General features: G+C 51.9%; 9 protein-coding genes across 9 annotated transcripts; 3 read left to right on the top strand and 6 right to left on the bottom strand.

The window, feature by feature from the left end:
• Window positions 1-58: 58 nt before the first annotated feature.
• On the bottom strand, window positions 59-1,582 carry BKA58DRAFT_433951 (uncharacterized protein; the record flags this gene model as incomplete). Its single annotated transcript, XM_046173234.1, has 5 exons — window positions 59-515; window positions 573-772; window positions 835-1,310; window positions 1,364-1,499; window positions 1,547-1,582. 5 exons carry the CDS (start codon window positions 1,580-1,582, stop codon window positions 59-61), a joined length of 1,305 nt encoding a protein of 434 aa, XP_046031063.1.
• Window positions 1,583-4,644: 3,062 nt separating this feature from the next.
• BKA58DRAFT_433952 (Golgi apparatus membrane protein TVP15) lies at window positions 4,645-5,601 on the top strand (the record flags this gene model as incomplete). Its single annotated transcript, XM_046173235.1, has 5 exons — window positions 4,645-4,664; window positions 4,773-4,847; window positions 5,197-5,240; window positions 5,289-5,508; window positions 5,565-5,601. 5 exons carry the CDS (start codon window positions 4,645-4,647, stop codon window positions 5,599-5,601), a joined length of 396 nt encoding a protein of 131 aa, XP_046031064.1.
• A 923-nt stretch (window positions 5,602-6,524) lies between these two features.
• BKA58DRAFT_446618 (uncharacterized protein) lies at window positions 6,525-8,587 on the top strand (the record flags this gene model as incomplete). Its single annotated transcript, XM_046174195.1, has 3 exons — window positions 6,525-7,252; window positions 7,295-7,894; window positions 7,962-8,587. The coding sequence occupies exons 1-3, from the start codon at window positions 6,916-6,918 to the stop codon at window positions 8,585-8,587; spliced, it is 1,563 nt and encodes a 520-aa protein (XP_046031065.1). The 5' UTR covers window positions 6,525-6,915.
• Window positions 8,588-12,850: 4,263 nt separating this feature from the next.
• BKA58DRAFT_14926 (ras family-domain-containing protein) lies at window positions 12,851-13,985 on the bottom strand. Its single transcript, XM_046164752.1, has 4 exons — window positions 13,870-13,985; window positions 13,703-13,817; window positions 13,374-13,649; window positions 12,851-13,322 (listed from the first exon to the last, which is right to left on the bottom strand). The coding sequence occupies exons 1-4, from the start codon at window positions 13,879-13,881 to the stop codon at window positions 13,087-13,089; spliced, it is 639 nt and encodes a 212-aa protein (XP_046031066.1). The 5' UTR covers window positions 13,882-13,985; the 3' UTR covers window positions 12,851-13,086.
• Window positions 13,986-15,097: 1,112 nt separating this feature from the next.
• On the bottom strand, window positions 15,098-16,122 carry BKA58DRAFT_302981 (MoaB/Mog domain-containing protein; the record flags this gene model as incomplete). The annotated part of the gene is made up of 4 exons (XM_046166951.1): window positions 15,098-15,722; window positions 15,777-15,925; window positions 15,975-15,992; window positions 16,045-16,122. 4 exons carry the CDS (start codon window positions 16,120-16,122, stop codon window positions 15,098-15,100), a joined length of 870 nt encoding a protein of 289 aa, XP_046031067.1.
• Window positions 16,123-16,556: 434 nt separating this feature from the next.
• On the top strand, window positions 16,557-17,119 carry BKA58DRAFT_303062 (uncharacterized protein; the record flags this gene model as incomplete). Its single annotated transcript, XM_046166952.1, has 3 exons — window positions 16,557-16,656; window positions 16,748-16,878; window positions 16,928-17,119. Coding segments are annotated over 3 exons (423 nt in total), but the record flags the coding sequence as incomplete, so codon positions are not given.
• A 1,715-nt stretch (window positions 17,120-18,834) lies between these two features.
• On the bottom strand, window positions 18,835-20,932 carry BKA58DRAFT_446628 (benomyl/methotrexate resistance protein; the record flags this gene model as incomplete). The annotated part of the gene is made up of 5 exons (XM_046174196.1): window positions 20,249-20,932; window positions 19,934-20,184; window positions 19,535-19,874; window positions 19,217-19,472; window positions 18,835-19,155 (listed from the first exon to the last, which is right to left on the bottom strand). The coding sequence occupies exons 1-5, from the start codon at window positions 20,707-20,709 to the stop codon at window positions 18,835-18,837; spliced, it is 1,629 nt and encodes a 542-aa protein (XP_046031069.1). The 5' UTR covers window positions 20,710-20,932.
• Window positions 20,933-21,590: 658 nt separating this feature from the next.
• BKA58DRAFT_464174 (peptide transporter PTR2-A) lies at window positions 21,591-23,950 on the bottom strand (the record flags this gene model as incomplete). Its single annotated transcript, XM_046174900.1, has 7 exons — window positions 21,591-22,376; window positions 22,434-22,506; window positions 22,562-22,931; window positions 22,983-23,173; window positions 23,225-23,402; window positions 23,455-23,676; window positions 23,740-23,950. 7 exons carry the CDS (start codon window positions 23,948-23,950, stop codon window positions 21,786-21,788), a joined length of 1,836 nt encoding a protein of 611 aa, XP_046031070.1. The 3' UTR covers window positions 21,591-21,785.
• Window positions 23,951-24,813: 863 nt separating this feature from the next.
• On the bottom strand, window positions 24,814-25,941 carry BKA58DRAFT_15056 (uncharacterized protein). Its single transcript, XM_046164772.1, has one exon. The coding sequence runs from the start codon at window positions 25,764-25,766 to the stop codon at window positions 25,110-25,112; it is 657 nt and encodes a 218-aa protein (XP_046031071.1). The 5' UTR covers window positions 25,767-25,941; the 3' UTR covers window positions 24,814-25,109.
• Between the last annotated feature and the right edge of the window lie 167 nt (window positions 25,942-26,108).

Genomic DNA, 26,108 nt, shown 5'->3' on the forward strand with positions numbered 1-26,108 from the left:
GAGTATGGACTTGGCGATGGCTGATTGACCTTAAGTATGACGTCTCGTTAAAATGTAGCTATAGGCTCAGCTCACTAGTATAGCTATCACCTCGTTCTCTTGACGTCTTATCACTTAAATCCTCCATGTGGACAAGTTCGGCCTCCTCATCGTGGTCCTCGTGCCGGACTGCAAAAGTCCGGGTGTACGTAATGGTGTTGGGTTCAACGGCCAGGCCTTCTTTCCCACCTCTGTCACTCCTTAACGTGTCTGCGTTCTGAGTTGTGCCACGACTTCTACTTCTACTCGCGTTTCCGTTTGCGCTGCTTCTCTGTGTGCTTCCTTGTATCGAGCTGATGACCGTGGGAATTGCGCGGATGAAGATCAAGCGGAGAGTCGGAATGCAGGCGCATATTACTCCGACATGGAGCTCGTACATTGACCACAGAACGACTTTCGCTTGCTTCCATGTATAGTTCCTGTCCCCGTCGAAGAAAAAGAGTGACTTCAGGCGGAGGATGGACACTACTGTGACACTGCGGAAACGTAAGCTTGGAGCTAGATAGTGTAATGTGGGCTGCAAGGGTACTGACAAGGTACCAAGAGAGAACATCAAAGCCACACCGAACTTCTTCACCCACGTCATCTGGAGATGATAAACCTCGTATAGAGGAATGGCTATCATCCAGACGTCCAACGCAATGCCTATAATCGCATGCATCCATACTACCGCATCCATGTTGAGACATTTTGTTGGCCTTTCCATGTCCCATGCTGTCCAGAAATCACTGGCCTACATTCCCAAGGACTAAGTTAGCCGGGGTACCGTGCACCTCGCGAGTGGGCTTGACTTACCGGCAGACATGGGATTGAGGCGGGAATGAAGATGCAGAAGGTCCATAATCCAACAAATATGATAGTCCCCCACAAAAGCTTTACTGTTCGCCGTCTGAGGAATATCCGTAGGAAGAAGAAAAGAAGGGTAATCTTGACTAAGGCAGCTTGGATGAGGTATAGTAGAGTGACGACGTATAGCCATCGTATAAAGTTTTCGATGTGGTCAAATGGGACGTTCCAAACGTCGACACCAATGCCATTCGGAAGCATACACCTGTCGACAATAACGACAGAGGGTATGGCTAGAAGCACCGTGGCTAGTACAAAGAAGTCGTCCCAATTAAGCCCATTGACGTTGAAAAATGCGTGGTAACCAAAGCGTAAGAGGATGCAGGAACCTGTCACTACGGCCAAGACGATGTTTGCCACGCGTAAATGGGTAATTTCCGAGCGAACAGGCACGTCGCAGAGGGCTGAAGTAACGTTTTTGGTGGCTGGGAGAGTATTGTAAGCAAACGAGCAGTGTCTAGCTGGAATTTGAGCTTACTCAAGCTCTCCTTCACTGTACACGACGAAATTACGCATTTTTCCGCTGCACTCTGGAGCTCAGCGTTGGCACATACGCATTGCTTATCCGAAAGTTGGCAGGGTGATTCAACTACAGCTGTCGCCAGACACAATTGCTATAACGATTAGCTACATATCATTTGACCTATGTTGGATTACATACCGCGCAGTTTGGAAGCGAGCCGATCGCCTTAAGCATGGCGGCGTCCTGTGCTACCCCGATCGAGGCACATGCCGCGAGGACCAGTAGTAGGTACTGCGGCCATCTCATGTCTCGTCACGTCCGGCGAGACACAGTATCCAAGTCGAAGCGGTCTGGCAAGAGGTGGAAACAAAGAAGGAATCAACGTTCCAGCAAAGGGGCCTTCCCGCTTGCAAGGCCGCGACTTGTACATATGCTAGAAGGCCTTAGTATGGCTGATCCGATCCGCCTCGTGGCTTCCTGCAGCGTTGCGTGCTAACAAAGTTAAAATGTGCGGCACCCTTAAGTCTCCCAACCAGAGGAGCCGCACCACTCAACGTCGTCCAACGGTTCCGTGTTCTGCTGGACTGACACCTGGGCAATTCATTTTGAACGTGTCTAGGAACAAGTACACTCGTAGCTGTATATATGCTGTACAACATGCCAATGCATCGAAGATTGTTGTGCTGAAGCTCCATCGCCAACATTCGCGCCCGAGGACCTTGGGGACACATGCGCTAAGGATGTACCCTACATAGAGCTGGCTTATTAAACTTCGACGGTCCAGTCCATACGTCACAGACCAGCCGAGGCGGTGCTAAGGTCTAAGGGGAGGTCGGGAGGTGAACTAACGATGTCGCGCAGTTTATGCGATCATGCGCGATTCGTTCCTACTTCCACCCTAGGACAGCCAGATCGAGATGGTGAGGTAGAAGTCTCGGGTGCTTCTAACCGCTTCAAGGATTCATCGCCCTCTCCAACAGGTATCCGTAGCGCCCGTCGCAGTCCTTGCGCAATATGCTCTCTATCTGTGGTGTGACCCAGGGTTGTGTTGATTGTGGTAGCGCGTCCTTGTGGTGGCCGTCTCCGCGCGGAGTAAGCCCCGAACGGTGGTTCCTGTTGCTTCACTAGCGCACTGCACGGTTGGATAGCCCGCTCACGTCAACGCCTCGCGCTTCCACCACCGCTACTCTATATCGGTAACTGTTCGACGGTCGTCCAATTGCGGAAGGACTCTTGCACGGTGTCAATACGAAGCGAGTCAGAGAGGTGGCGAAGAAACTCTATAAGAGATCAACAACCCCAATACGGTTTCTCAAGCCGAGGGCTTGCCAGGTACTTTGGCGATTGGAGGACGAGTATGAGAAAGAAGATCATGATATTGAATCCAAAGCGGAAGACATTCATAGTGAAGGAGCTCTCGTATCCACGGGTGTATAGAGCAATTCGACTTCAGGGTCACCGACTCCATTGCTCTTAACCCCATCTTCGGATTAGACGGCGCCGTTGTCCATGCAGGAACTTCACCACGGCTGCTTAGTAGCCGTCAAACATCCGCCCGTAGCATGCTCATGGACTCTGCCTCCCCAGTACATTACTTCCATTCCATGAATTCTCAGGTACGCATGAATCGCGTACAGGATGCGGTTAAGCAACTCACCCTAGCTTACCAGGTCTGGGCAAGCTTTAGAAAGAACGGATTCCCAATCGAAGCTGCCGCTCAATGTATGTTAACATTGCGAGTAATCTAGTGGCCTATAAACAGGCTATGGACTGGGAGTTAGTTCTGCTGGGCTCGTCGGAGCCCAACCGTCCTCCCAAGAGCCTCAAACTGTATCTAGGTACCGGCCGGGTTGGTACTTTGACGCAATGCAGGCGTACCCGATGCCTCACGTCCCGTACACGTGGAGCCGAGGACGAGGGCCTGTCATTAGGTAGGCTCGTGCTTAGCCTGCCTCCAACAATGGTACAGCAAGGCGCATTAGGGCGCGATGGCCATGGAACAGCTCGATACCATGGCAATAAGGGAACACAACTTTCTTGGAAGACTGCCTAGGTGCTTTCCTGAGCTAGATTCACGCATATGCTAATGCAGGCGACATGTCGACATTCCTTCTTTTTATAGCAAACCAATAGGTACAGTAGGTTTAGAGTCCTGGCGAGTCCTGGTAATCGTGAAGGTTGTAGAGCAAACAAGCTCTACTAATGCGATAATGACGAAAGGTTGCAAACAATTTGATCGTGAGGCAGTGTACTCCTACTTGGCTGTTAACGGATTGCCAATATAGTCAATTGTTATCGCATAAGAACCTCCGGAAATTATTGGTCGTATAGAAAGAGAAACACTGCGAGCCTTGCATGTATTGAGTGGAGATGTTAGAGACGCGGAAGATGGTAAAAACTGGAGACACCATTTGGGGTCAAGTGCACCTCGCAGATACTCGCCTCTTGTCCAGCCTTACTCGTCACGCAATTCTTCAAAGTCGCCCGCCACTGCCTGCTCTGGGGGTACAAAAAAACGGGGCAAAAGAGAGCTGAAGATGCTCCTGCTCGAACTTGGTTCATGACAGATTGACCAGCAAAAACATACAACAGCGGGGATTCGCTAGTGGTCACCCACCTAACTACTAATCCGCCGGTATCTTGCTTGTATATGGCTGAGCGGACGGGAAGCCTAATTCTCAAGATCCTATGGTCGTATGTGAAGAAATAACTGTTCTGTGCTGTAAATATCGTGAGCTTGCGAGTATGTGGTGAAGCTGCACCGGAATGGGCGAGCGCGGTCGGATGCCCGTAGGGAAACCTAGGAACACGAACATGTCCTGTCAAGCGTGCAAGTAGGCAAAGACTGTAGGTCATGAGGAGAGGCATTCAGGCCCAACCAACAGATCCCAGCCCTTCTATGCATGAAATGCCACTGATTCGGGTACTCTGTCCTGGAGTTGAATGTGTCTCTATCCTAAACACTAGGAAATGTGCAAGAAATACACGGGTGTGTAGGCAACGAGAATACCAAACAGCACGATGTTGGAGAGACGAAGACGAGCAGTCTTGAACCTGGAAGAACCCCTTGGTCGCGCGTCGGCCAATGAAAGCGGGTATGACGTTTAGCGCGGGAGCTTGGCTGTGGTTCCCTTGCAACGTCTCGTCGCAAGCCGACATTGCGCAGCACCAACCGTACCCGCGAGCTCTATCACAACCAGCTGCATCTTCCATCTTGTCCCATCCGTCTCCGCCCCAGTCCGTTGCGCCAAGTCGTCAAAGTGCGTTTCCCACACCTCGCCGGTCAATCGTCCACCATGGATTTCTCAGACATCTTGTGAGTAGAGCTCGAGCTGTGCCGAGCTGTGCCGAAGCTAGGCAGCAGCTTTCCACAGAGCCATTGGGACTTGGGAGTGTTGGGGATCAAAGCTAACTGGGCTTGTAGTCGCATGGTGAATTTCGCCGTGGCTGTATTCGTGGTCCTCGGTGGTATCGCGAAGTTGTTTCCCTTCAACGACTTGTGAGTGTACCCGGCACCTCCATCAACAATCCAATCCCGTCGCATCGCCTCTCCTCGTCGTACAATTCTGGATCGGCGTACTATATTTGGCGGGCACATCTGTCAGGCGCGCGTGAGTCCTGAGCAGAGATCCAAGCTGCCAGTCGAAGGACACTCGCTAGCCTGGTTCATATCTGCCTGGGCATGCGATCGGCTTGAACACCATACATGCGAATGTGCGTGTCTGCGACGATGCACAAGCAGCGTACGAACTGCGAGGGTTGAACCACTAGTCATGCTACCCGAAGATGGCAGATCGAAGCCCAAAACCACATCATATAACATAGGAAAGCGCTGACAGTCTGCGCAGCTCTCATATCATCCTCGGTGTATACCTGATCATATTCGGTCTCGGTAAGGCTGAGCGTCCTCAAGCTGCCACATCCCGCTAACAAGCAACAGGAACTGCGCTCCTCGAGTTCCAGATCCCCCAGCAAGTGGCACGCTATGCCTCCTTCATGTTCTCTTTCCTCGGCCGCGGCATCTTCTACATCTTCATCGGCTCCGTCATTGTCGGTGAGCGCTGGTTCCGCATTGTGCCAGGCACAATCGTTGGCATAATCGGTGTGGGCTACGCTGCTCTGGAGTTCATTCCTTCCATTGAGCCCCCAGCGAACATGCGGTACGGCCCCAATACATTTTGACAACATGTCTTCCATGTTACTGACGATGTTGCAGTGATGCTGACGCCGGCTGGGGCGCTGAACAAGTCTAAGTCCGCAGCTCGTGAGCAGGAGGATGGCGGTCGAAGATTCCTCATTCGTAGATCGCTCGCCTTGTCTAGGCTCGGCAGAAACCTCGTCGCGCGCTTATCATGCATTAAACCAAGTATTACATGTTATGGACATCTGGCGTAGAAATGGTCTACGGACCTTGACGAAACGGGTTGGTTTTGTGCATTGTGTTGGATTTTCAAGGTTGGCTCGATGATCATACCCAGGTTTTGGTTACATGGGTTGGGGAGAAGCTTTTGGACAGTTGGTGTATGATAGATTATCTGATCTAAACGAGGCTGTAGTCCCTACACGTGTTCGCTTGCCTGTCTAGTGTCCGCAGTGCATGAAGCGAAGAGGCTACTAAGGCTTGCATTCCTACTAGTGCATCATGATGGAGCGCGTTGCGTTCCAAGATAGGGCTCCAGATCTCTTGCGATGTAGTTCCTGTAGCGATCATAGAATCAACGGCAGTATGGACGAATTAATTCGCCCCCCTTCGATTGGTGCAAGGCTGCGTGAGTGGCGTGCGGAGGAAGCAACCATTACAAATCGCTAGTCGCGTAGGCGAGCCGGATCCTCTTCCGCCGACAACTGGTGTGTTGCGAGGCTCAAGTGGAGTCCAAGACTGATAGAGCCGATTTTTCCTTTTTCTTGCCGCCGAGCCCATGTATCGGAGATAAGGACGTCCGACTTGCATCTTAGAGTGCATGTACCTGAGGGTTGGTTGGCTCCGCACCCAGGAATATGCAGGTGCGATGCAAAAGGTCGAATGCTCTTCGCCGTTCCTGAGCTTGTCTTATGGCTATGGCCGCCGTGGACGTGCTCTCAGGGTTGTCGCGCTAATTCTCGGCTTAGAATAGCAAAGTCTTGATTGGCCACCGCCGCCCATTCACCGCCTAAGAATTCCAGCTTGTACCGCACCAGCACCGCCAGACCAGTAGGCAACTTGCGCAGAATTATGACGACGGGGATCCCGAGCCCACCTGATATCCTCCCTTGCTAGACCCATCATTCTTATAGTCGTTTGCCAGCCATCACTGTGCCAGACCCTCCTAAAGGTTGCCCAGGTGTCTACAAAGGCCCGAAGACCCGCATATCACACCAAGTCACGTTAGCGCCTGCTCCAGATTGACCTTCACCCTGATCGGATATCAGATCTAGCCGATAGCAAAGTCCGAACACTTATTTGGATCGAGCAGCTCCAATTCCCGGGCTGTAGGAACCGATTCACGAAATCTAGGCAACAGTGTGTCACCACGGCCGTAAGCCCACTCTTCTTACACGCACACCCAAGGTCACCAAAGACTGGCCTCATGGCACATCCTCCAGGGAGCGGGGGCACCTCTTTAGCTCCAACTCCGACACATCCACATCATCTATCGCGGGAAACGAGCAAGGACGAGCTAGAGATGGCCGAGAGTCTACGATTACTTAACCAGGCCCACGAGCACCACAGACCGAGGACAGAGACCCCGTCACAGGAACAGCATCAGAGTCACAGCCAGGAAGACCAAAGACATGAGATATATCATTCACTGGAGGATGCGGTGCCCATCTCAGAGCAACCGACGAACCCGACAAACTCGACATCTCTACAACTGCCCAACATGAGCTATGACACATCCAACGCGCCCGTTGCCGGACAAGTCTGTAGGTACGTTGTCTGAAATTTTGCTGTGTGCTTGCCACCAGTCACCGGTCGCTCGATTACAGTTGAAACCAGATCTGCAGAGAAGACGCTAATGGACCGAAGCAACTGCAAGACAACACAAACGCCGCTTTGGCGCCGATCACCAGCTGGAGAAACTGTGTGCAACGCATGTGGCTTGTACATGAAAGCGCGGAATCAATCACGTCCAGTGAATCTCAAACGCAACACTCAGACTCAGCCGATTATGCCCGTGCAGCAAAGCCCAACTCCGGGCCCTTGTGACGGCAACCGAACGTCACCGGGGTCCCTTGCGGCTTCGCCCCGAGTCGCGACCTATGTTGCTGCAGATCAGATGACAGCTGGTACATGCCCTGGCGGAGGCCGATGTAATGGTACTGGCGGTCAACAAGGCTGCAGTGGTTGCCCAGCGTTCAACAACCGCGTGTCTAAAACTGCTAAATTTGCATTGGCTCAGGCGAATGCTGCATCAAGTGACGGAACAAACGGAGCAGATGCTGCATCCAGCGCAGCGGCAGCAGCAGCTTCTACAAGTGCTATTCCCGCATGCCAAAACTGCGCAACTACGATCACACCACTTTGGAGACGGGATGATGCTGGTCACATAATATGCAACGCTTGTGGTAAGTCTAAACTGTTAAGAAGTATTGACGAATGGGACCATCGGCGATAGCTAACTCCAATTTGCAGGGCTCTACTACAAGCTACATGGAACACATCGCCCTGTCGCAATGAAGAAGCAGGAGATCAAACGCCGGAAACGGGTCGTACCGGCTGGTGACACAGGTTCTCAAGCAGCGCCTTCTGTTGCCGACTATTCCCCACCGCAGCGGCCGTCTCAAACCCCAGCATTCGAGCATTCTGTTTCTCCAGACCCATCGACGGCGCTTGAGTCTCGAGAAGACTATACACCTGAACCTAGAGGTCCCATTGCCGTCGATTTTACCCACTATTACGGAAACGCTTCTGTAACCTCAAACCCGGTTGCTCTGGTACCGACCACACAACCCAACGCACCATCACCCCGGAAGCGCAGTCGTAGTGCTACCATGGACCCAGAAGAGACTGCCAACCCTGTGCCTCATCGACCGAACGCCATCTCGTCAATATTGAACCCATCCCAAGCCGATGGGAACGCCAATATCGACCCTTCGCTATCTGTGCCTCTACGTCCGAGTGCGGGCTCGTCACCTAACCCTGGAGTTTCGCAAGAAGAGAAGGCAGCTAGGAGGGAGAGATTGAAGAAAGAAGCGGAGGCTATGAGACAAGAACTAGAGAGGAGACAGAAAGAGTTGGACGAGTTGGAGAACGATTGAGGTGTTTGGCAGCTGTCATTCGAAATGCAGCAGCAGATCTGGGCACTGAGGTTTCGCAAAAGACACTTGCGCCAAAAGCGGTCCCGTTGGTGTGATGGCATACACAATTTCTTTATATGCACAAGGTGTGATGTCCTAGAGGGCGTCTAACGACGTATGAGGCCCAACTGTTCATTATCCCTATCGTCTAGTCATGGGTACAAGGCGTTAGTCTGGCGGTGGAGGAATACTCTATCTTTTCACGACACAGTTTCACGAATACCGCAATCATCAAGACACTGGGTTCTGCATCTCAGCCTAGTCATACTATTACTTCCTCAAATCATGTATCATTGAGGCTATACTGTCCAGACATACACGCTACCTGTACTAGTAATAAACGCTGTCCCACAAACGGTGACATAATCAACAGCAGTGACATCTTGTGCTGTTTGTGTTGTGACCTTAATAATAACGTCGGTTTTACTGTCTATTCCAACACCAGAGGTTACCTCTGACCTAGTTGTGACGGTACAACACGCCTCAGTAGCTACTAGATCAGCTCCTGCAATGCACGCGGCAGACTCAATTTGCCACTTCCTTCATCTTCAACTTTAACATGGTCTTGATTGACGTGATAGTAGCAGTAATGAAGACAAACCTTTGGGCTTTCAACCAATTATAGGTCTTGGGTCGACCGACTCGTCGAAACGCAGTCGCAAGGTAATCGTCTTGGTCAGGGTCAAACTTCCTCAATGAGACGCTTACCGAGACTGTGTCAAGATATAATGCGCTAATTGAAATTCCGACTGGCAGTAGGCTGCTCTGACTCCCTTTGCGCAGGCATGAAGTCAGTGTTACGTAGGACTCGCATTCGATCTCCAGACGTCTTAAGTCGACGCAGTTCTAGTATGTGACTCAACTGGTACATTAAATCAGACTCATCCCAAGGTCAGCAAACAGTAGGTTAGTGGTAAAGTGTTTGCTCTAGTCTGAGCAGGTAAGTCGTCGTTTAATCTCAGACTCAGACTCTTCTCCTTGCTGATGGTAGCTAGAGCGGCCTCAGTGAATCACGAGAGTGCCATATGCAGAGCAACGTGTAAGTAGCACTCGAAACGCTCAAGCAATCGGAAATGTGTATGTGTGACTTCTCCATGAACGTTGGTCAGACATATGGCATATAAGCACATATCGGCCCTTCTGCGATCTACGCTCACGGAATCTCGTGCCCATCGCTATTTCGCCTCCAGCCCTTATCGCGTACAATTGCGATCTTCAGATTCGCTAGCAAGATGATCGGAGAGACAATGCAGTCCCCTCTATCCGTCGTAGTGGTAGTACCGACGGGCCGTACCGTACGAACCAATGAGAAAATCAGCATATGCGTCGATCGTTTCCGAGAACAGTGAACGAGTTGGTCATAGTTTTTGTGCCCAACAATGGTAACATTTCTTTTTGGTGCTAGAGTTACGAAAGAGCTACCGTGTTTCCGGAAGTCGTGGATAATGAGGTCAATGGCGTACGCTGACGGAATTTCCCGAGTTTGCAAGATATATGCGAATCGAAAGCCGGATGTCGCCCGTGTAGAAGCATGTCTAGTCTGAAAGAATGTGTAGAACTATTGGCTACTTACACAAACACGCAACGCTGCAGTTATGCGTTCAAGAGGTAGAGGTGTTGAGTAAATTTGCGCGGTTTAATAAAGAGGAAGGAGGAAAAGACGTCATACCCGAAGAACGAGAACATGACCACGACACAACCCGCCAGCACAGACAGGCGAGCTAACGGTACCGTACTTCTACCACAATCCGTCAGCATCGTACTTTTCCGTACGCATCTCACCACCGCGTCGCAAGTTTCCGCCCATTGGCTGGCGCTCAGCACGGCGTTCAGCACCGCGTTTTGACCTACAATCCACACTCTCGAGCGGCAATTGCCAGAAGCAGCAATAAATCAAGCACTTTGATCTCGATACACAAGTATGAGATCGAGGATCGTGAGTTTGGGCCGTAAAGCGACGGCTCTACATGATGCCGTTCCAATCAGGCCCGAAGCTGGGGTGTCGACTGGTGTGGAATCGACGATGAGAACAAGCACTTGAGGTAGTAGCGCTGGGGCTTCGAGTCACGCAGCACGACAGATTGATGTTGATGTGGTGCATTGTGAAGATATATATCAAGGCATTCCGGCTGTAGATTTAGTAGACTGTCTGCGTCGACTTTTCAAGCTCTTTTATCGAGTTTATGGCGGGGAAGTTGCAATGTACGGGACGTTCAATGTCGTTCCCGCACTAGCCCTGTCAATCCGCTAACGTCAGGGTCTAGATCCCTCCGCTGAGTGCCGATCTGTGCGATATATGTATGTAAGACACTCACTTCCTCGGCGTACCTTTTACAGTTGCATCAGCTGCGCGTCATGCTGTCGCATTATTAGCCAAGGTTGCAGGGCCAGTCTGCGGGAGCTGCCACATGGGAACAATGTGTGCAGGTACGGGCCGGTAACGATAGTCTAGCGCGTGGACCGACAGCCTTGTTCAGAGATTTGGCTACAGTGAGACCTTGTGTTGGTGGAAATCCTGTGGCAGACTTCTTGACAGGAGGCTGTGTTGTGGGATGTGCGTAATATACCCGAGGCTCCAATCGCTGGCGATACAAATTACACGATTTGATCTGTTCAACTTGAGGATCGGAGCAAGAGTTCGCTATTCTGATGTAAATGGTGTAGAGCCACTACGGGCTCTTCTTTACAGGATCTCAATGCTTCATCTCTGGCATAAGCGTAGTAATTGATATGCGACATAGCTTGTAACCGCCATAATGAGATGGAGTCCAACCTGGTTTCTGCTTACATGGTCCAGCTCCGTGTGAACTACGAAAGGAGACAGTCACTGGAACCTGTGCATAAGCGAGCTATTGTGGGCATCCCGATAACGATGATCCGCCATGCAGTTTGCGCACGGATGGGGAAAGAGACGTATGAATCTAGGGCCCCAGGCACTCCACAGCTCGCCTGTTGACAATCAATCGCTATCCGTCGAACGAACAGTTTGCCCAAAAGTACAGTGAAGGCCGCGGGTTGCGTGTTTGCTACGAAGATCAGCGTACTACAGGGATAACGAAGTGGCCACATGAGTGGCTTTCCACCCGCAACAAGGCGCATGCAACGGCGTTGGAACGCTTAGGTGCATATAGCAGCGAGTGAAGCTGCAGCCGAACTGGTCTACAGCGAACTGGCCGAACAAGGTCATCATCCGTGCCGACGCGAGCAGGGCGTACTTCCCGTTTGGGAAAGCTTTGGGAATAGCCTAAACAGCAACGGGTGTAAATAATTGCTGAATATCCACATTGTCGGGCCGCGCCTTGATTGCAGTTGGACAGAAGGGAGGATATTTGGTAAGAACGGCCGCAAAGTGGTCAAGTGAGGCGAACGGATCTTCAGGACGTAAAGGTTGAGTTGACGTACTGGGCACGTGCCACACGTGTTGCGGATGCGGCAAGAACGGCGCATCGGATTATGCCAACCTAGTGTTTCACGAAATGATGGTGATCTGCGAGTTCTGGTGTTCGTCCGGAGAAAAGCTCCTTGGGTCAGTCGGCCCTAATCCAGTCGCTATCGCGTCGCTTTTGAGACACGCGTGTGCATTGCCGATGCCCACTTGCCTCTCTCCTGATCGACTTCCCCTCTTTCAGTCGGGGTGTAGGCCCTGAAACGGCCGTGCAGGGATAGCGCCATCTCTGTGATAATCTACATCCAATGGCGACGCCCGGGCAAGGCTCGCGAGTCGAAACACCACGCGCTTGTGGCTCCAAGCGGATGATCACTGCGATTGCATCGCCGCTGGTCGCCGAGGGATGTGAATGCACCACCAGCAGCAGTCGCCATGCAACGTGAGCTGGCAATCTGGATCAAATGTGTTCGTGCGGGGTGCGACAGCACGACAAGACGTGCATGAAGGTTGTATTTTGCCGCCATGCTGCAGCGAACAGGAAGTGTTGTGAGCAGAAGACGAGGCTGAGTGGTGATGCGAGTAGAGATGAATTATGTTCATAGAAGGTAGGTAAAGTTAAACGACCCTAAAAGCTGTCAAAAAAAAATATGAAATCTTTTGACTCTCCAAAGCGTGCTGCATGGTGCCTCGCATGGCATGCCGACAGGAGGGAATACAGTGTACCGATCAAAATGCCATAAGGAAATCGGTCTAGATAGATGAACGCGAACACGAAGAGCGCCACCAGATAAGAAAGACGGAGTCGATACCAGTAGTAGAAGTAGGGTGTTCGGAGGCGCATCCAGCAGACGTGAATCCGTTAGCCCGTAATGCGAACCCTAAGTGACAGTATCGAAAAGAAGAGGTGTTTGAACGACAGGCCTTCGTAGACGAAGGTGGGCTGACAGTACGTAACAGTAGCGTCGCGTGTTTTCTTCTGCTGGCCCAAGCAGCACCGCCAATGGCCAGGGCGGTCGACCGAACCCAGCGGTGTAGGTATCTCTCCACAACAAGAATCATGGCTTCCGTGTCCTTACATGACTGTGCATCCACAGCAGCCCTTCTTCTCCGCCTGGTCATCGGTGTCAAATGTCTGCTTTGTGGGGCCATTTCCGTTTGAGCCAGGGGCACCTGTGTAGGATGACATTTCCTTGTTGTATCTGCGGATCTCGCGTACGATGTCGTAGAAGGCGTTGTCCACGTTGATGCGGGATTTGGCCGACGTCTCAATGAATTTGCAGCCAAAGTTGCGCGCCAGAGTCTGGCCCTCTGTGCAAGGGTCAGCAAGTGCAGGTGGTCAGGGATGGGAAGCAAACGTACCTTGTGTCGAGACCTGCCTCTCGCCGTCGAGATCGCACTTGTTGCCAACGACGATCATGGGGAAGTAGTCCTTGTCCTTTACTCTCAGGATTTGTTGCTGGAAAGTCATAATCTCCTCGAAGCTCTGCCTGTCGGTTATCGAGTAGACGAGCAGGAAGCCCTCTCCTGTGCGCATGTACTGCTCACGCATGGCCGAGTACTCCTCCTGTCCGGCTGTGTCGAGCACATCGAGCAGCGCAACCTCGTCGTCGATGACGCACTGCTTGCGGTACGAGTCTGGCGCGGTTAGCTTGCTTTGGCGCATAACGCGGCGGATCGGGAAAGCTCACCCTCGATAGTCGGGTCGTACTCGTCTACGAAATGGCTCTGGATCAGCTGGATAGTCAAACACGACTTTCCGACTCCGCCGCCGCCGACTACTACCAGCTTGTATTCTCGGAGAAACTGGCGCGGGTTAGCAGGGGCGCGTGCGGCGCGGGCGGTACAGGGCGCCTACCTTTGATGCCATTGTGAATATGGGGGGAAGGTGCCGGACGGTTTACAGGTCGCGGGCGATGGGAATTAGGGTATAGGGTATAGGTCTAGTAGAGCAGAGCAGAGCAGAAGAGAAGAGAAGGAGGCTATGGGGGCGGCGATCAAGGGCGGCGGGCGTGGTGGCGATGCGACAGGCGTATCGGGGCGGTGACGGGCGCTGGAGGTGAGGTCGTGGCCGGATTATCAGCAGCGAGGGAGATGGCCAGGAGAGTCGTCGCGGTAGAGGAGGACGGGAGAGCAGAGCAGGATGGATGATCTCGGTAGCAAAAACGACCCTCTAGCTCCGTCTGGGGCTTTGAAGGAACATGGGCTGCGCTACGCTGACTTCGCTGACTAGGACATGGGCTCGCGCGCGGCCAGAGCGCTAGCCTGCTAGCCCTGCCAACCAAAAAGGACGCCCGCTGCAGCTGCACCACACCAGCCTGCCACTGCTGCACGCTCAAGACAGGCCCGCCAGGCGTTTGCCTGCACCCGTCTCGCCATTTGCTGCCCGCCGCCTGCGTGCCTCTGAGCGGACGCCTGCCCAGGTCCGCTGCCCGTCACGCCTACGCCCACGCCAAAACAAAGGCACACTAAAGCGGCGGCACATGGAGACAGCGCACTGCATGGGCGCGCCTCCGACGCTTCCATGCGATCCCAGCGTCCGACGCCCACCTGCACGGACGCTGCCCTCGAACCACTACTGTGCGCAAGGGATGGTTCGCCATGATGCGAAGGGGGAGGCGGCCGCAAAGACGTTGGCTGTCTAGCCGCACACCGCGTCGCTTTCGCGTTTGCACCTCTCGCCGTGCATGTGACTGTCCGAATATGCGGGTGCCAGGCGTGAAGCACACTGATGCCCATGTCCACGCCCACGCCCACGCCCACACGGAACCCTCCCAAGCGGGGTCGGCGGGTACCCTCTGCCACCATCCGCGAGCCTCGCCCCGACCACCACGGTGACCGACGCAATCATGACATCCACCGCCCTCGACTACGTTTGAGTGCGCACCTCCAGCGTGATCTAGCCCTCTGCCCAGGGTCCAGCGTGGCACGCGGCAAAGCTGCTTCGACAAATCTTCGAGAAGCACCCTAGCCGTCGTCTAGTCCCAACATCATCTTCACAGGCATTCTATTTTGACCAAAAGTCCCTGCGTCGAGACACTCGATATATACACTGTGGCTGCGGCACTCTTTCCTCGCCTCACCCTCTACGAGTCCTTGTCAGACGTGTCAGCGTCGTCCTCGCCTTCAACCGCTACGCGCCTCCCCTGAACCGCCTTTTCTACCTCAGGCACCAAACTTTCCATGAACTCGCGGTCGCGTCCCACTAGCGTTACCGTGTTGTGGTCCTTTCCCCACCTTGGGTAGCTTCCCACCTTGACTCCTTTCGGCTCTGCCTTGGCTGCGAGCTCGGTCAGATATCCAGCAACGGCACTCTCAGCCATCGGAGTCGAGATGAGGATCCGCAGCACGCCTTTGCCCTCCGGATCCGTCAGCCTAGGCAGGATGCGGGGCTTCAGCCCGTCCAGCATCGCTTCAAACAATCTAGGCACCCCGGGCAAAATATGGATGTTACCGTTCACAACGCTAACGGGAACCCAAAGCGACTCGCTGACAAAAACCACTTGATCTTCATCCGATTTAGAATCATCAATTGGCAGTTCCACCATGCGTTTCTTGGCTTTAAGCGCTGCAGACTCGACGTTCCAGTCAAAGTCGGGCTGAGACTTGTGCGGCTTCGACAGGCGCTTCATGCGCTGGAAAGCCGCATCGTGTAACTTCAATGGCAAGCCGAAAGCCTTCGCTATCGACTGGTAGGTGATGTCGTCGTGACTAGACGCCCATTAGCTCAGCGGCTGCGTGGTGTAGCCAACACCCTGCACTCACGTAGGACCAATTCCGCCGCTCGTCACAACCATGTCGTAATTCTTCGACATGCGTTGGACGGCTTCGATAATCTCGCCTTCATCGTCAGCAATGACTTCGATGCGGCGCAGGTTGATGCCCAGTGAGAAGCAGAACTTGGCAAAGTAGGCCTGTGTAACATTAGTCAAGGTACCGCGCCGTTGATGCGGCATAGCCTACCGAATTCGTGTCGACTGTCTATGTTTCACGTCAGCTGTCAGAATTCCCAATTGATTCCCACCCTACATACCTTGCCTCCAAGAACTTCATCGCCAATGATCAAACAACCCGCTGTGTGAATCAGACTCTTCTGTTGTGTCGAAGCCATGACTGATGACGTTATCGATGGACGGAACGAGGCGGCAGAACGATGAGCAAAGTTGGGGATAGGACGAGACAAGTGTCTGGCAACCTGATTCAGTCGTCCGAACATGGATCAAGTCGAGTAACTCAGGGGGAAGAAGGTATGAGTAGCTAGGTGCATGAGAAGAAAAGCCTTCTAGAAAGGTGAGGGTGTATCGACCTGACGGTAGTGCATTAGCTAGCGCCATCCGGCGACCTCAGGAACCCCCGCCCATAGACCCCGCTAACGAACGTATCCCGCCCGGCACACTTCCTCAGCCCTACACCACCCCCGATCATCCTCAAACGCCCGTTGCCAACCTAGGTCTGCTGCATCGTGCGAAATCATGGCAAGTGCCGCCATCACTTCGCTGCTGCGCGCGTCATTCTCGGTCGTCCGCTAATACCTCGGCCCAGTCTTCCGAGGCACGACTCTACACTTTCTCGGAAGAGACCAAGTCCAAGCTACGCAAGTTCCGCCTGGGCACCTCGCGCGCCAAAGACCCCCAGGCCGTTATCTGTTCGTATACCTAGGTCTGCTTTTGCCGCAGTCGTTCCTGTCACAGCCTGCCGCTACAATCTACAATGGCGCTGACGCCCATGCGCGCCAGACGAAATCGATAAGAAGACGCTCGAAGTACGACAGTCGGACGATGAGGTCTATACCGACGTACAGAGCCTCGCCGATGAGCTCCCTGACCACGCACCGCGATTTGTGCTCTTGAGCTACCCATTGACCCTCGTACGCCGCACCCATTATACACATCGCAACGGAAGCTGAGACTTGATAGGACTCGGGACGGTTATCGGTGCCATACGTTATGCTATACTACCTGCCCATCACATGCAACAGCGAGGTGAAGATGCTGTACGCCGGTGCAAAAGAGCTGATGCGGAACACAAGTGAGGTCAACCGCATTATCGAGATCGACAGTGCCGAGGATCTGGAGGAGATTGAAGACAAGCTGAAGGAGCAGAAGTAGAACAACACCAGATGAAGATGCGATGAGAGAGGGCATAGCACGACACATAAGCGCGCGCCGTCGACTACACAGGCTATAAGGACAATACTACCACGATGTCGTATCTGCACCAGATACCACACCATGTTCGGTTCGCACTGGCAATGCTTGGTATACATCCTTGCTCGTACTTTCTGACTGGAGAAAACTGCGCTTATTTCTTGCTTTCGTTTCTCACCCTGCAGTGTCATTACACATGTGGTATCCGTTTCGGGCGATCTTGAACGATCCCTGACGTCTCAGCTAATACTCGCATAGTCACAATCCCAAAACGTCGCTGTCAAATAGATGCGATATCTGCTTAAAGCAGCATCGAGCAAATGCAAAGTGTGTGCTGAAGTCTGGGCGCAACGCACAGTGAAGGCCTGTTATCGCATCGTCGGACCCGCACCAATTTGTAACACCTTTCGTCTATCTGTACCAGCCGTGTCCAATTCCTTTCACGCCACACGAGGCACTACGATTGGTCGGCGCCCCCCCCCCATCCTCCTACAAAATTACATGTGGACCCCCACCAAGCTCAACCACGGCAGAAGACCAACAACGGCAAAAGAAAATCTCCGATGTGCACACCACGCTGCAATGTCTGCATGGGGAAGGTACGCTGACCCTTTTTCAACTTTCATATGTATGATTGCAGCACGTTCTCGTTTGTAGGGATGTTGACAAGTGTGCCCCCTGTCCCCGACTTGTGTGGAGACGTCTTAGTCTGTCGCTTGCGCCGTATACAGCGCTTCGTACCGAACCCTGCAACAACAAAACGTTGAAATATGGGAAACGGAATAATTGCTGCAAATCGTAGGGATCGGCGGAGAAAGTTTGGCTCAGTAAATTGTCAGATGATATGTTAGAGAAGACTTTGCGCGCACGGGAGCATACTGCACGCGCGTTGGGCTCTGAGGATCGTGAGGACTGGGTTCAGGAGATTATGTTCGAAGCGATATGAGCACCCAACTAAAGCGGCCTGTCCCTTGAGTCAACGCGCACACGACTTCCAACGCGACTTTTGCGAGAGAACATCGTGGTACTGTTGCGTTCTCTGCAAGTATGTCGGCAACGCTGGCACAGGGTATAGGGCCTGTCTCCACCGCATACTGTGTGGTGTCGTTCGAAGGTATAGATTTCACTCGGCATCCGGGCGGGAGAATTGCCACTCTGCATATTCCTCCACGAGCGGGTTTTGAGATCAGTGATCGCTCTAGCTGACGCTGTCACCACCTTTGCTTTGCGAGCAGCATGTCTTGTAGTCCATCAAAGATACGTCATCCGTCGCGTCGCAGGACCACGACGCGTCTGTCCTGGAACTAGACTGGCATCGCTTCTGGAAGCGTGCCAGGGTATCGAGTGTGCGATGCGCAGGTCATGGAACGGCATGTGCGCACAGTAACCAAGAAGACCTGTATGTCTGAAACTTGCAGTATATTCGGGGTTGATTGATGTCGATCATCCTTCCCCAGAACGACGCGATGCCAGCAGTAAGGCCTCTTCATCCGAGCGTTTATTTTGGTATCGAGCCATGGCCTCTCATTACTCGAACTATCACGTCCACCTGTAAAAATCTGTGAGATCAAGCAGCAAGAACATGCCTGTTCAGAGGACTACTGTTACCCAAGACTATGCGTACTGTCACGTCTAGATTTGACACAAGAACCACCATCTCGCACACCTTATGAGCCTTATTGTACCGCCCACCTGCTGCGTTTCCGGAGGCTTGGCCCGAAGCGGTAAAGTACATAAGGAATCGGCAGTGCTATGACACTGATGATACCAAGCAAGGTTAAAGTCCAATGAGTCCCCAAATTCCTGTACATTGGAATTCCAACAACAGTCATCCCACCAGCTGCAATGTATCTCACCAGCGCGACAAATGTCAAGGCTGATGCCGCATATGCTTCATAGCTGTCGATGATGTACATGTACGCGGACATGAAGATGCAGATGTTGCTGAAGCCAACGAGCAATGACGCCGCTAGAGGCGACCATATAGAGACCGAAGCCTAAAGTTGGTTAGACTTCTGGACGGATATTGTGAGAGAGACAGGTATAGCGTATACTTACATAGTCAGTCCACCCCATCCAGAAGAGACCTACAGGCAGTGCAGGTGCTCCGATCATGGCAAAAAGCAGTCTCGATTCGCGGTGTATAGCTTTGCCAGAGCCATCGTCTCCATCTTTCTCGAGTTGTCGCACGGTTCGGTGGTATGCCACTGGAACAAGAAGCGCGGAAAGAGCTATGCCAATGAACAAACCAACGAAGCAGATGTTGGAGAGCCCCTCATTGATGTCGAAAGTTTCCGCAAAGATGTAAGGGTAGCTGCAAGAACGTTAACGGTACTCTTCGCATTTGCCGTTTTGCAATCTCTAAAAGGCACATACCCATCCAAGAATGTGAACAATATGATGTAGACTATCATCAAGTAAAGTGTAAAAGCCATGACGATTGGCTGCGTGCAGAGAAGGAACGGTCGAAGAAAAGACCTGGATAAGAGTTCGCCGATAGAGCCATGTGATGCTTCTGTCGCAGTGAGGAAACGATTGTTCCCTGTGAACTTCCGGAAATGATGAGCTTTGTAGTGCAAGAGACGCGGCGCGAATGATTCTCTTTTGAAAAGCAATATCAGCGTGAAAGTTACTCCGATCAAGATCAGTGTTATCCACTCGGTCCATCTCCAGCTGACATCCTGCTCGTAGCCGATGTAAGCGCCAACCACTGGACCTATTTTCATGTGTGGTTAGTGAGGCCGAAGAGAAGCATATTGAAAACGAAAGACTCACCCAAGACTGGTCCGCCGAACGCAGGTATAGCAAACAGTGGAAAGGCGAATGTCTTTTCTACTGGACTCCATAGGTCCCCCACAGAGCCTCCTGCAACCGTGAGAGGAGTACTAGCAGAAAAACCAGCTAGGAATCTGAAGACAATCTGGGCACCAAAATTCGGGGCTAAAGCAGACCCTAGAGTCCAACATGCGAAGACGAGGAGCGAGCCAAGATAGACTGGGTATCGTCCGAGGAGCTCCGAGAGCGGGCTATAAATGTAAAGATACGTCGTCAGCTTATAAGTCACATTCAAGTCATCAAGTCAAGTCTTACCTCAGTAGAAGAGCTCCAAGACCGAAGCCTACCAAAAAGAGTGCAGTAGCCAATGATTCCGCTACTTCCGAAACCCCGAATTCGGCAGACGCTCTAGCGAGCACTGCAGAATCGATGGAAGATGCGAGAGTCGCCACGAAAGCGACAAGGCATACCAGTAATGTCGCACCAATACGGTGTAGGGTTGAGAATTGCTTCGGGTTGTGTGAATCGTCAGGCCCGCTCCAATCAACCTGGTAATACAGCTCGTTGTTACAATCTTCTCTCAGCGTAATGCCTGGAATCCGAGTAAACGGTTCACCTTTTTCCAGCTCACTAGGTAACGCTGAATCCCCCAACCCATGTGCCTCGTTGGGCGAGCGTGCAGTACGAGCAGTTAGTGGGTCTGAGACTTCAGTTACGCGTTGTAATTCTTCCTTCACATGTCTTTGGAGAGCTCTGTACTGTAAAAAGAATGCCATGATAGGAAAAAAGGTAGCTAAAAATTATAGGGTCTAACCAGGAGATGGTTTCGCGACTTTTAGGAGCTTGAGAAACCGCCACGGGCTTTATCTCCGTGACGTGACGCCTATGAGCCATCACCGGAAAGTACAGGAACCCTCCGACACATAAGCAAACGCTATGTTTTAAAACTGGGCCCTTTTCAAAATGCTTGTGACGGGAGATGCGAAAGTGGGTTTTCGCTGGAGACTTTTTGATGTGTTCATGGCTAGAGCCTTGGATTTAGCGTCGCCCATGCTCCCCGAGACAGCGCTTTCCCTAAAAAGGCGACGGACCTGACGTATGCCATCGGGAATAAGTGTTCATATCGCGACCTTTTTTTTTTTTTGAAGGCACGATAGTATGGACGGGACTGTGCATTGTAATATTGGTTATGCTTGAACTATACTTTGCAAGAACCCCACCGATGAAGGTGGCTACCTTTACGTGATGTGCGCGCGAGAACGTGACCAACACTTGTTTTGAGAGTGACTTCATCAACACTTGAGTGTCCTTTTCTCCGTCTTAAGGTGGAATCATTGATCTTCTGACGATAGAGCCTTGCCATGGTGAAAAACCACTGCTCGCCTTTGGTAGACGCGTGCGTGGTCGTGACGGTGTCGGAAGCCTCGGTAGCCTCCGCGGAGCAAGGCTATCGGATGCTGCCTTATCATTCTCAATCATGGCCCCTGCTTCTGCTTCTATGTATTCCAACATGAGGTCGGGGCGAATTTCAATGTCACATTTGAACATGTCAACACCAAAACCGCCTATTCGCGTAGGGCTCATAGAAGTACCCATGTAGGCGATGGCGAAGTAAAGAGAAAAACACCAGAAACAGGTACATGGCAATGTAGGGTGACTCTTATTAAACCTACCAGAATTCAGAACCCTATCGCGCGAAGCTATATTCAATCCCCAGCACAACACGATGTGCTCTCTGCGACAAGAGCTTTGAGCTTCACATCGAGTATAAAATTGTCCTCTACCATTCACAAAGCTATGTAGCAGTCCAGCAGAGATGTTGAGTATTGAACAGTAAGCGATGCCCTTGAGATCAAGCTTTTTCCACGTTCTCAGTCTTCGCCGCGGTGTACTCAGCGTTAGACTGGAAGCCACCTTCTGGGAGTTTGTCAAGTTCATCGTTCTCTCGGTCCAAGCTTCGGAAGGTCCAGGCGAAACCGACCCAGCCAAGGAATGTAAGGATGGCAATGCTCATGTACAGCCACACGAGCAATGGATCACCAGCCAATGGCACGAAGGCCTGGGCGATGGCAGACGAGAAAGCATGCGTAAACCAAAACATGCCAGTCACCAAGGATCGCATGTTCTTCGGTGCTTTGGAGAACGCGTATTCAAGTCCCGTGATGCTAGCGAAGATCTCTGAGAATGCGATGAGAATGTATGCAGGGACCTGAGTCCACACTGAGAGATCCGGGGGCTGATCGCAGTCTGTTGGAAACTCTCCGCAAGGCGATTTCTGGTAGATGAAGTGTTGGATGACTGCTGCAACCACCATGGAAAGCATAGCGCAGACGAAACCAGCTTGGATCTTCTTCAATGGTGTGAAGTTGATACCCCAGTGGGCAAGCCTCGGGTAGATGAATTTGTCGAATATCGGAATGCAGATCAGCAACGTGAATGGGTTCTATGAGCGATTCGCGTTAGAAATTTTCTCTAGTGTATTTAGGTGTCAAGAACATACCAGGTTATGAACCACATCATTTGGTACACCATTGAGCTTCATGGTGGACGCCTGCGAAACCAGGTTACTGGTCCTTGAAGACGGTCAGCGCTTGTCTTACGTGCATCCAATGTACCAATGATACTCACATTTGACCATAAGGCAGCCAAAAGATGGGCAACCAGAAGAATACTTGACAGGCCTTGATGCCACGTCGAACTTCGTCCACCCACGCGTCATCGAAAGTCATCCATACTGGCTTGTTGGCGACTTTGCTTGGTTTTGCAGCGTCCCAAATGTTCGGATCAGAGAGATTCTTCCATGTACGCACGGGATTGAGCGAGAAGCGCCCTTTCAGAACCAACCCGTATGTTCTCATGGACTTGACCAGCACATCACCCTGTGGGGGTTTCTTGACGTAGTGCTTGCTGAGAGTGACCATTAGGAGCGGGCAAAGAGCAAAGAGAATAGTTGGTAACGTGAAGGAGAGCCAGAAACCGACATATTTCTCGGCATATACTATAATAGCCGTCAGCTACCGCATCGCACGGTTGATTGAATATTACTTACCCATAGAGACCTGGCCTACCAGCGCACCAACATTGATCAGAAGGTAGTAACGCATGTATACTCGGGAGTATGTGATGCCCGGATCGACTATAACCCGTTCACCATTGGGCTCAGTACGAATGAAAGCTCGCGGGTGACTGGCCTCATATTGCTCGGCAATGAGCGGAGAGATGCAGCATTTGAAAAAGCCTCTGCAAGTGGTTAATATATGGACTGAGTGCGTTCCGTACGGAGACACTTACACACCGGTGCCAAATAGGATCAGGCCCAGAATGAACGAGGCAAGAGCTCCTTCGGGGTTTGGCCCCATGACCTGAGGGATTGCGGCAATGATAATCAAGATATGGCCAAGTGTAGCAACGGCAATGGCGAAGTATATCGTCTTGAATTTGCCCCAGTATTCATCAGCAACCCAACCGCCTTGTGAAAAGAATCAGTACAATGCTTCCTCGGGAACAAAGATTACGCTTACCCACTAGCGGCATGATGTACGAGAAGAATGAGTTGAATTGAACAAGGCCTGTGCTAGCACGCTGGCCCATTCCAAGGGCTCCTGGTTGACCGTCGCCGGCAGCGCCAGCTTCAGGGAAGGGTCCTGAAGTGGGGAGGTCTCTTTGGATGAAGTTGACAAAGACCGCAGTCGTTCCGTAGTAAGCAAAACGCTCGCACATTTCTACAATACCGATGACGTAGACTAGTAGTGGAATGGTGTGTTAGCGCATGGTACATAAAGGCTCCGTAGAAAAGATGTACGTACTCATCCAGTTGACTTTACCATACACACGACGAAGCTTTCCCCAGTCTTCTTCGGTAGGGTATTGTTCGCCATTAGGGCCAACAAGGCTCTCGGAAGTTGACACAAACTTGTCGTGCTTTTCCAAGCTCGCACTGCCCCGTGTGTCGTTGTGAAGACGAGGTGCATTCGCCAATGCGGCGTCAACGATCTCGAGATTTGCCCCTGTAGACATGGCGGCAGCTGAGAAGGTGGTCGTCTCCAATACTTAGGCCTATTCCTTGGGTTATATAAACCTCTAAGTCATCTTCCTTCGAATTTCGAGCTGCCTCATTTAGCAAAGTCGTGGAACTGTATTACCATTCACAACGGTCTCGGCACCAGACAATCATTCCAGGACCTTGATCGCCCAGAGATAAAAGTCTGTGCAAGGCGCACGGCACTCGCTCGAATTCTATCTTACGTTCTTGGATTTCTGGGTATCTCGGATAAGCGGTTGGCGCCGAGCGATGCTAACGGCTGCGCCGTTCTTGAACGTTTGTGACCTGATCTTGGCAGGCATTTCGATGCCGGGCCAAGCAGATAGCACCCAATGAAAAGCAAAATAAGATATGAAGGGGTTGTTGGCCACCTGATAGTAAACCAAGACGGTCGAACATCCAAGATCTGACAATATCTTGACATACCCTACATCGCGACCTTCCTCATCAAGCAATGTGGCAACCCTTATCCTGAAGATCTACTCCGGTGAATACTGCCCAAGCGACCTCGAGAATGTTGAAAGCGCCCATCATGTCTTGCTACTGCTCCTGGGCATAACGAAGCCTTCATCACGGTGGTCTGGTTGAGCCGAAGTTAGCCTGTCAATGACCGACGCGTTCGGACGGCTGCGTCGCTCTGTATCATCAGGCCTTAAGACGCAAGGAAGGAGGCATGAAGGAAACCATCGGGATAACTACTACCATCCTGAAAGAAAGGCGAAGACTGGGGAGGTCGCGGTGCCCTTGTGGGAGCGCCCAGCACGCCCCGCACGGACTAAGCAGCTTTTGGCTTTTGGCCCCTCTCTTTCCGCATGCACCTTCAGGGCTGCGCAATGTTCATCTATCAGGCACTACTGAAGGGACATATCGCAGACCGATCATGAGTTCTGATCGAGAGTGGTGAAGTTCTTACGGCAAGTTTAAGTTCCTCGCACTCATGGCAAAGACTTAGGGCCATGTTCCTGACTCAAGGACCAACAGTGGACTGGGTGGTACGTCTTTCACTTCTGATAATTGCTTGGGAAGTTTGCGATCATACTGGTAAAGCTTACATGTTCGCTGTTTAACTTGATTCACGTTAAGTTGATTCGATGGTCCTGTGTTATCCGCCACTTCGCTCATCCACGGCTGCAACTACGACTGTTCCAGACTGGAGCGATAAGCAAGCAACTTTCGTTCAGTCTGCCTCAGCTTCTCCCTTTCAGATTCCAGTCTCTTTCTCCGCTGATCATTCGAGCCCTTCTGCGAATCCTTCTCCTTATCGTACGCCAAAGGATGGTTTACAAGCAGCCGAATCTTCCAATCTTCAAACAACACGTCTTTCGCAACTCTTTTATTCCAAAGCAATGCATTTACTACATTCTGCATGCGCTCTGCGCATGTAGCGTCAGCATCTGCCTCGAGACCCCGGTGGGGTTTCAGGGCTTTGTTGAACTGCGCTGGCCCTCGGAAGCCGCTCTTGCACCGGTCGATTAGAGCTGAAAAGATTTCGCGACACGTCGCCTCGAGCAATAGAGAGTCGTAAGCTTCCGGTCGAAACATCCTGGCTGCGCTTGAAGTTTCGGAATCTTTGATGTCTTCGAGATTTATCATGGCCAGGACGAGCTTTCGTACCCAGAATTCGGCATGCTGTTCTACATCTGGGATCGAGACATCAGAGCGAGGGTCTATTTGAGGCACTCGTTGCACCCTACGCCTATACTCTCGAGCGTTATCCCACCGGGTGCTGGTAGCAGGAACCGGTGCAGTGCGATTGGGAGTTACAGGGTTTTGGCCGAGTATTGAGTACATCGTAGGCAGAGGTAAATCGTGTATGATTGTGGAAGACGAAGTTGGCAGCGTCTCTGCCCTGCAAGTCGGCAACTCATATCAAAGCGGGGGCGACTTGTGAATGTTAGTATGTAACATGGGGCGTATGCTCATCATTGACACTTCAGCTGCTGCTGGTCAGATGCAGAATCTACAGTTAATATGAATGTGGTGAGCGGCAACTACATTCATGTTCTGGTGTCTGGAGTACTGGAACGCAGTGAATCCAATGAACTCGATGGTTGTGAATTCTATCATGTTATCAACAGCGCCCGCTTCTTTAGGCTTGCCACGATAATAACAGGCTTTCATGGTGTTGTCGCT

Source organism: Alternaria rosae (assembly GCF_020736505.1).
Source record: "Alternaria rosae strain MPI-PUGE-AT-0040 chromosome Unknown BKA58scaffold_1, whole genome shotgun sequence".
NCBI classification, from domain to species: Eukaryota; Fungi; Ascomycota; class Dothideomycetes; order Pleosporales; family Pleosporaceae; genus Alternaria; species Alternaria rosae.

Excerpts from the sequence above, each read along its gene's own strand:
- BKA58DRAFT_14926 (XM_046164752.1), bottom strand. Across the intron at positions 13,650-13,702 it reads GTACGACCCGACTATCGAGG|ACTCGTACCGCAAGCAGTGC; the intron begins GTGAGCTTTCCC and ends TAACCGCGCCAG. Across the intron at positions 13,323-13,373 it reads GAGGCAGGTCTCGACACAAG|AGGGCCAGACTCTGGCGCGC; the intron begins GTACGTTTGCTT and ends ACCCTTGCACAG.
- BKA58DRAFT_15056 (XM_046164772.1), bottom strand. The coding sequence starts at position 25,766 with ATGTACTCAATACTCGGCCAAAACCCTGTAACTCCCAATCGCACTGCA.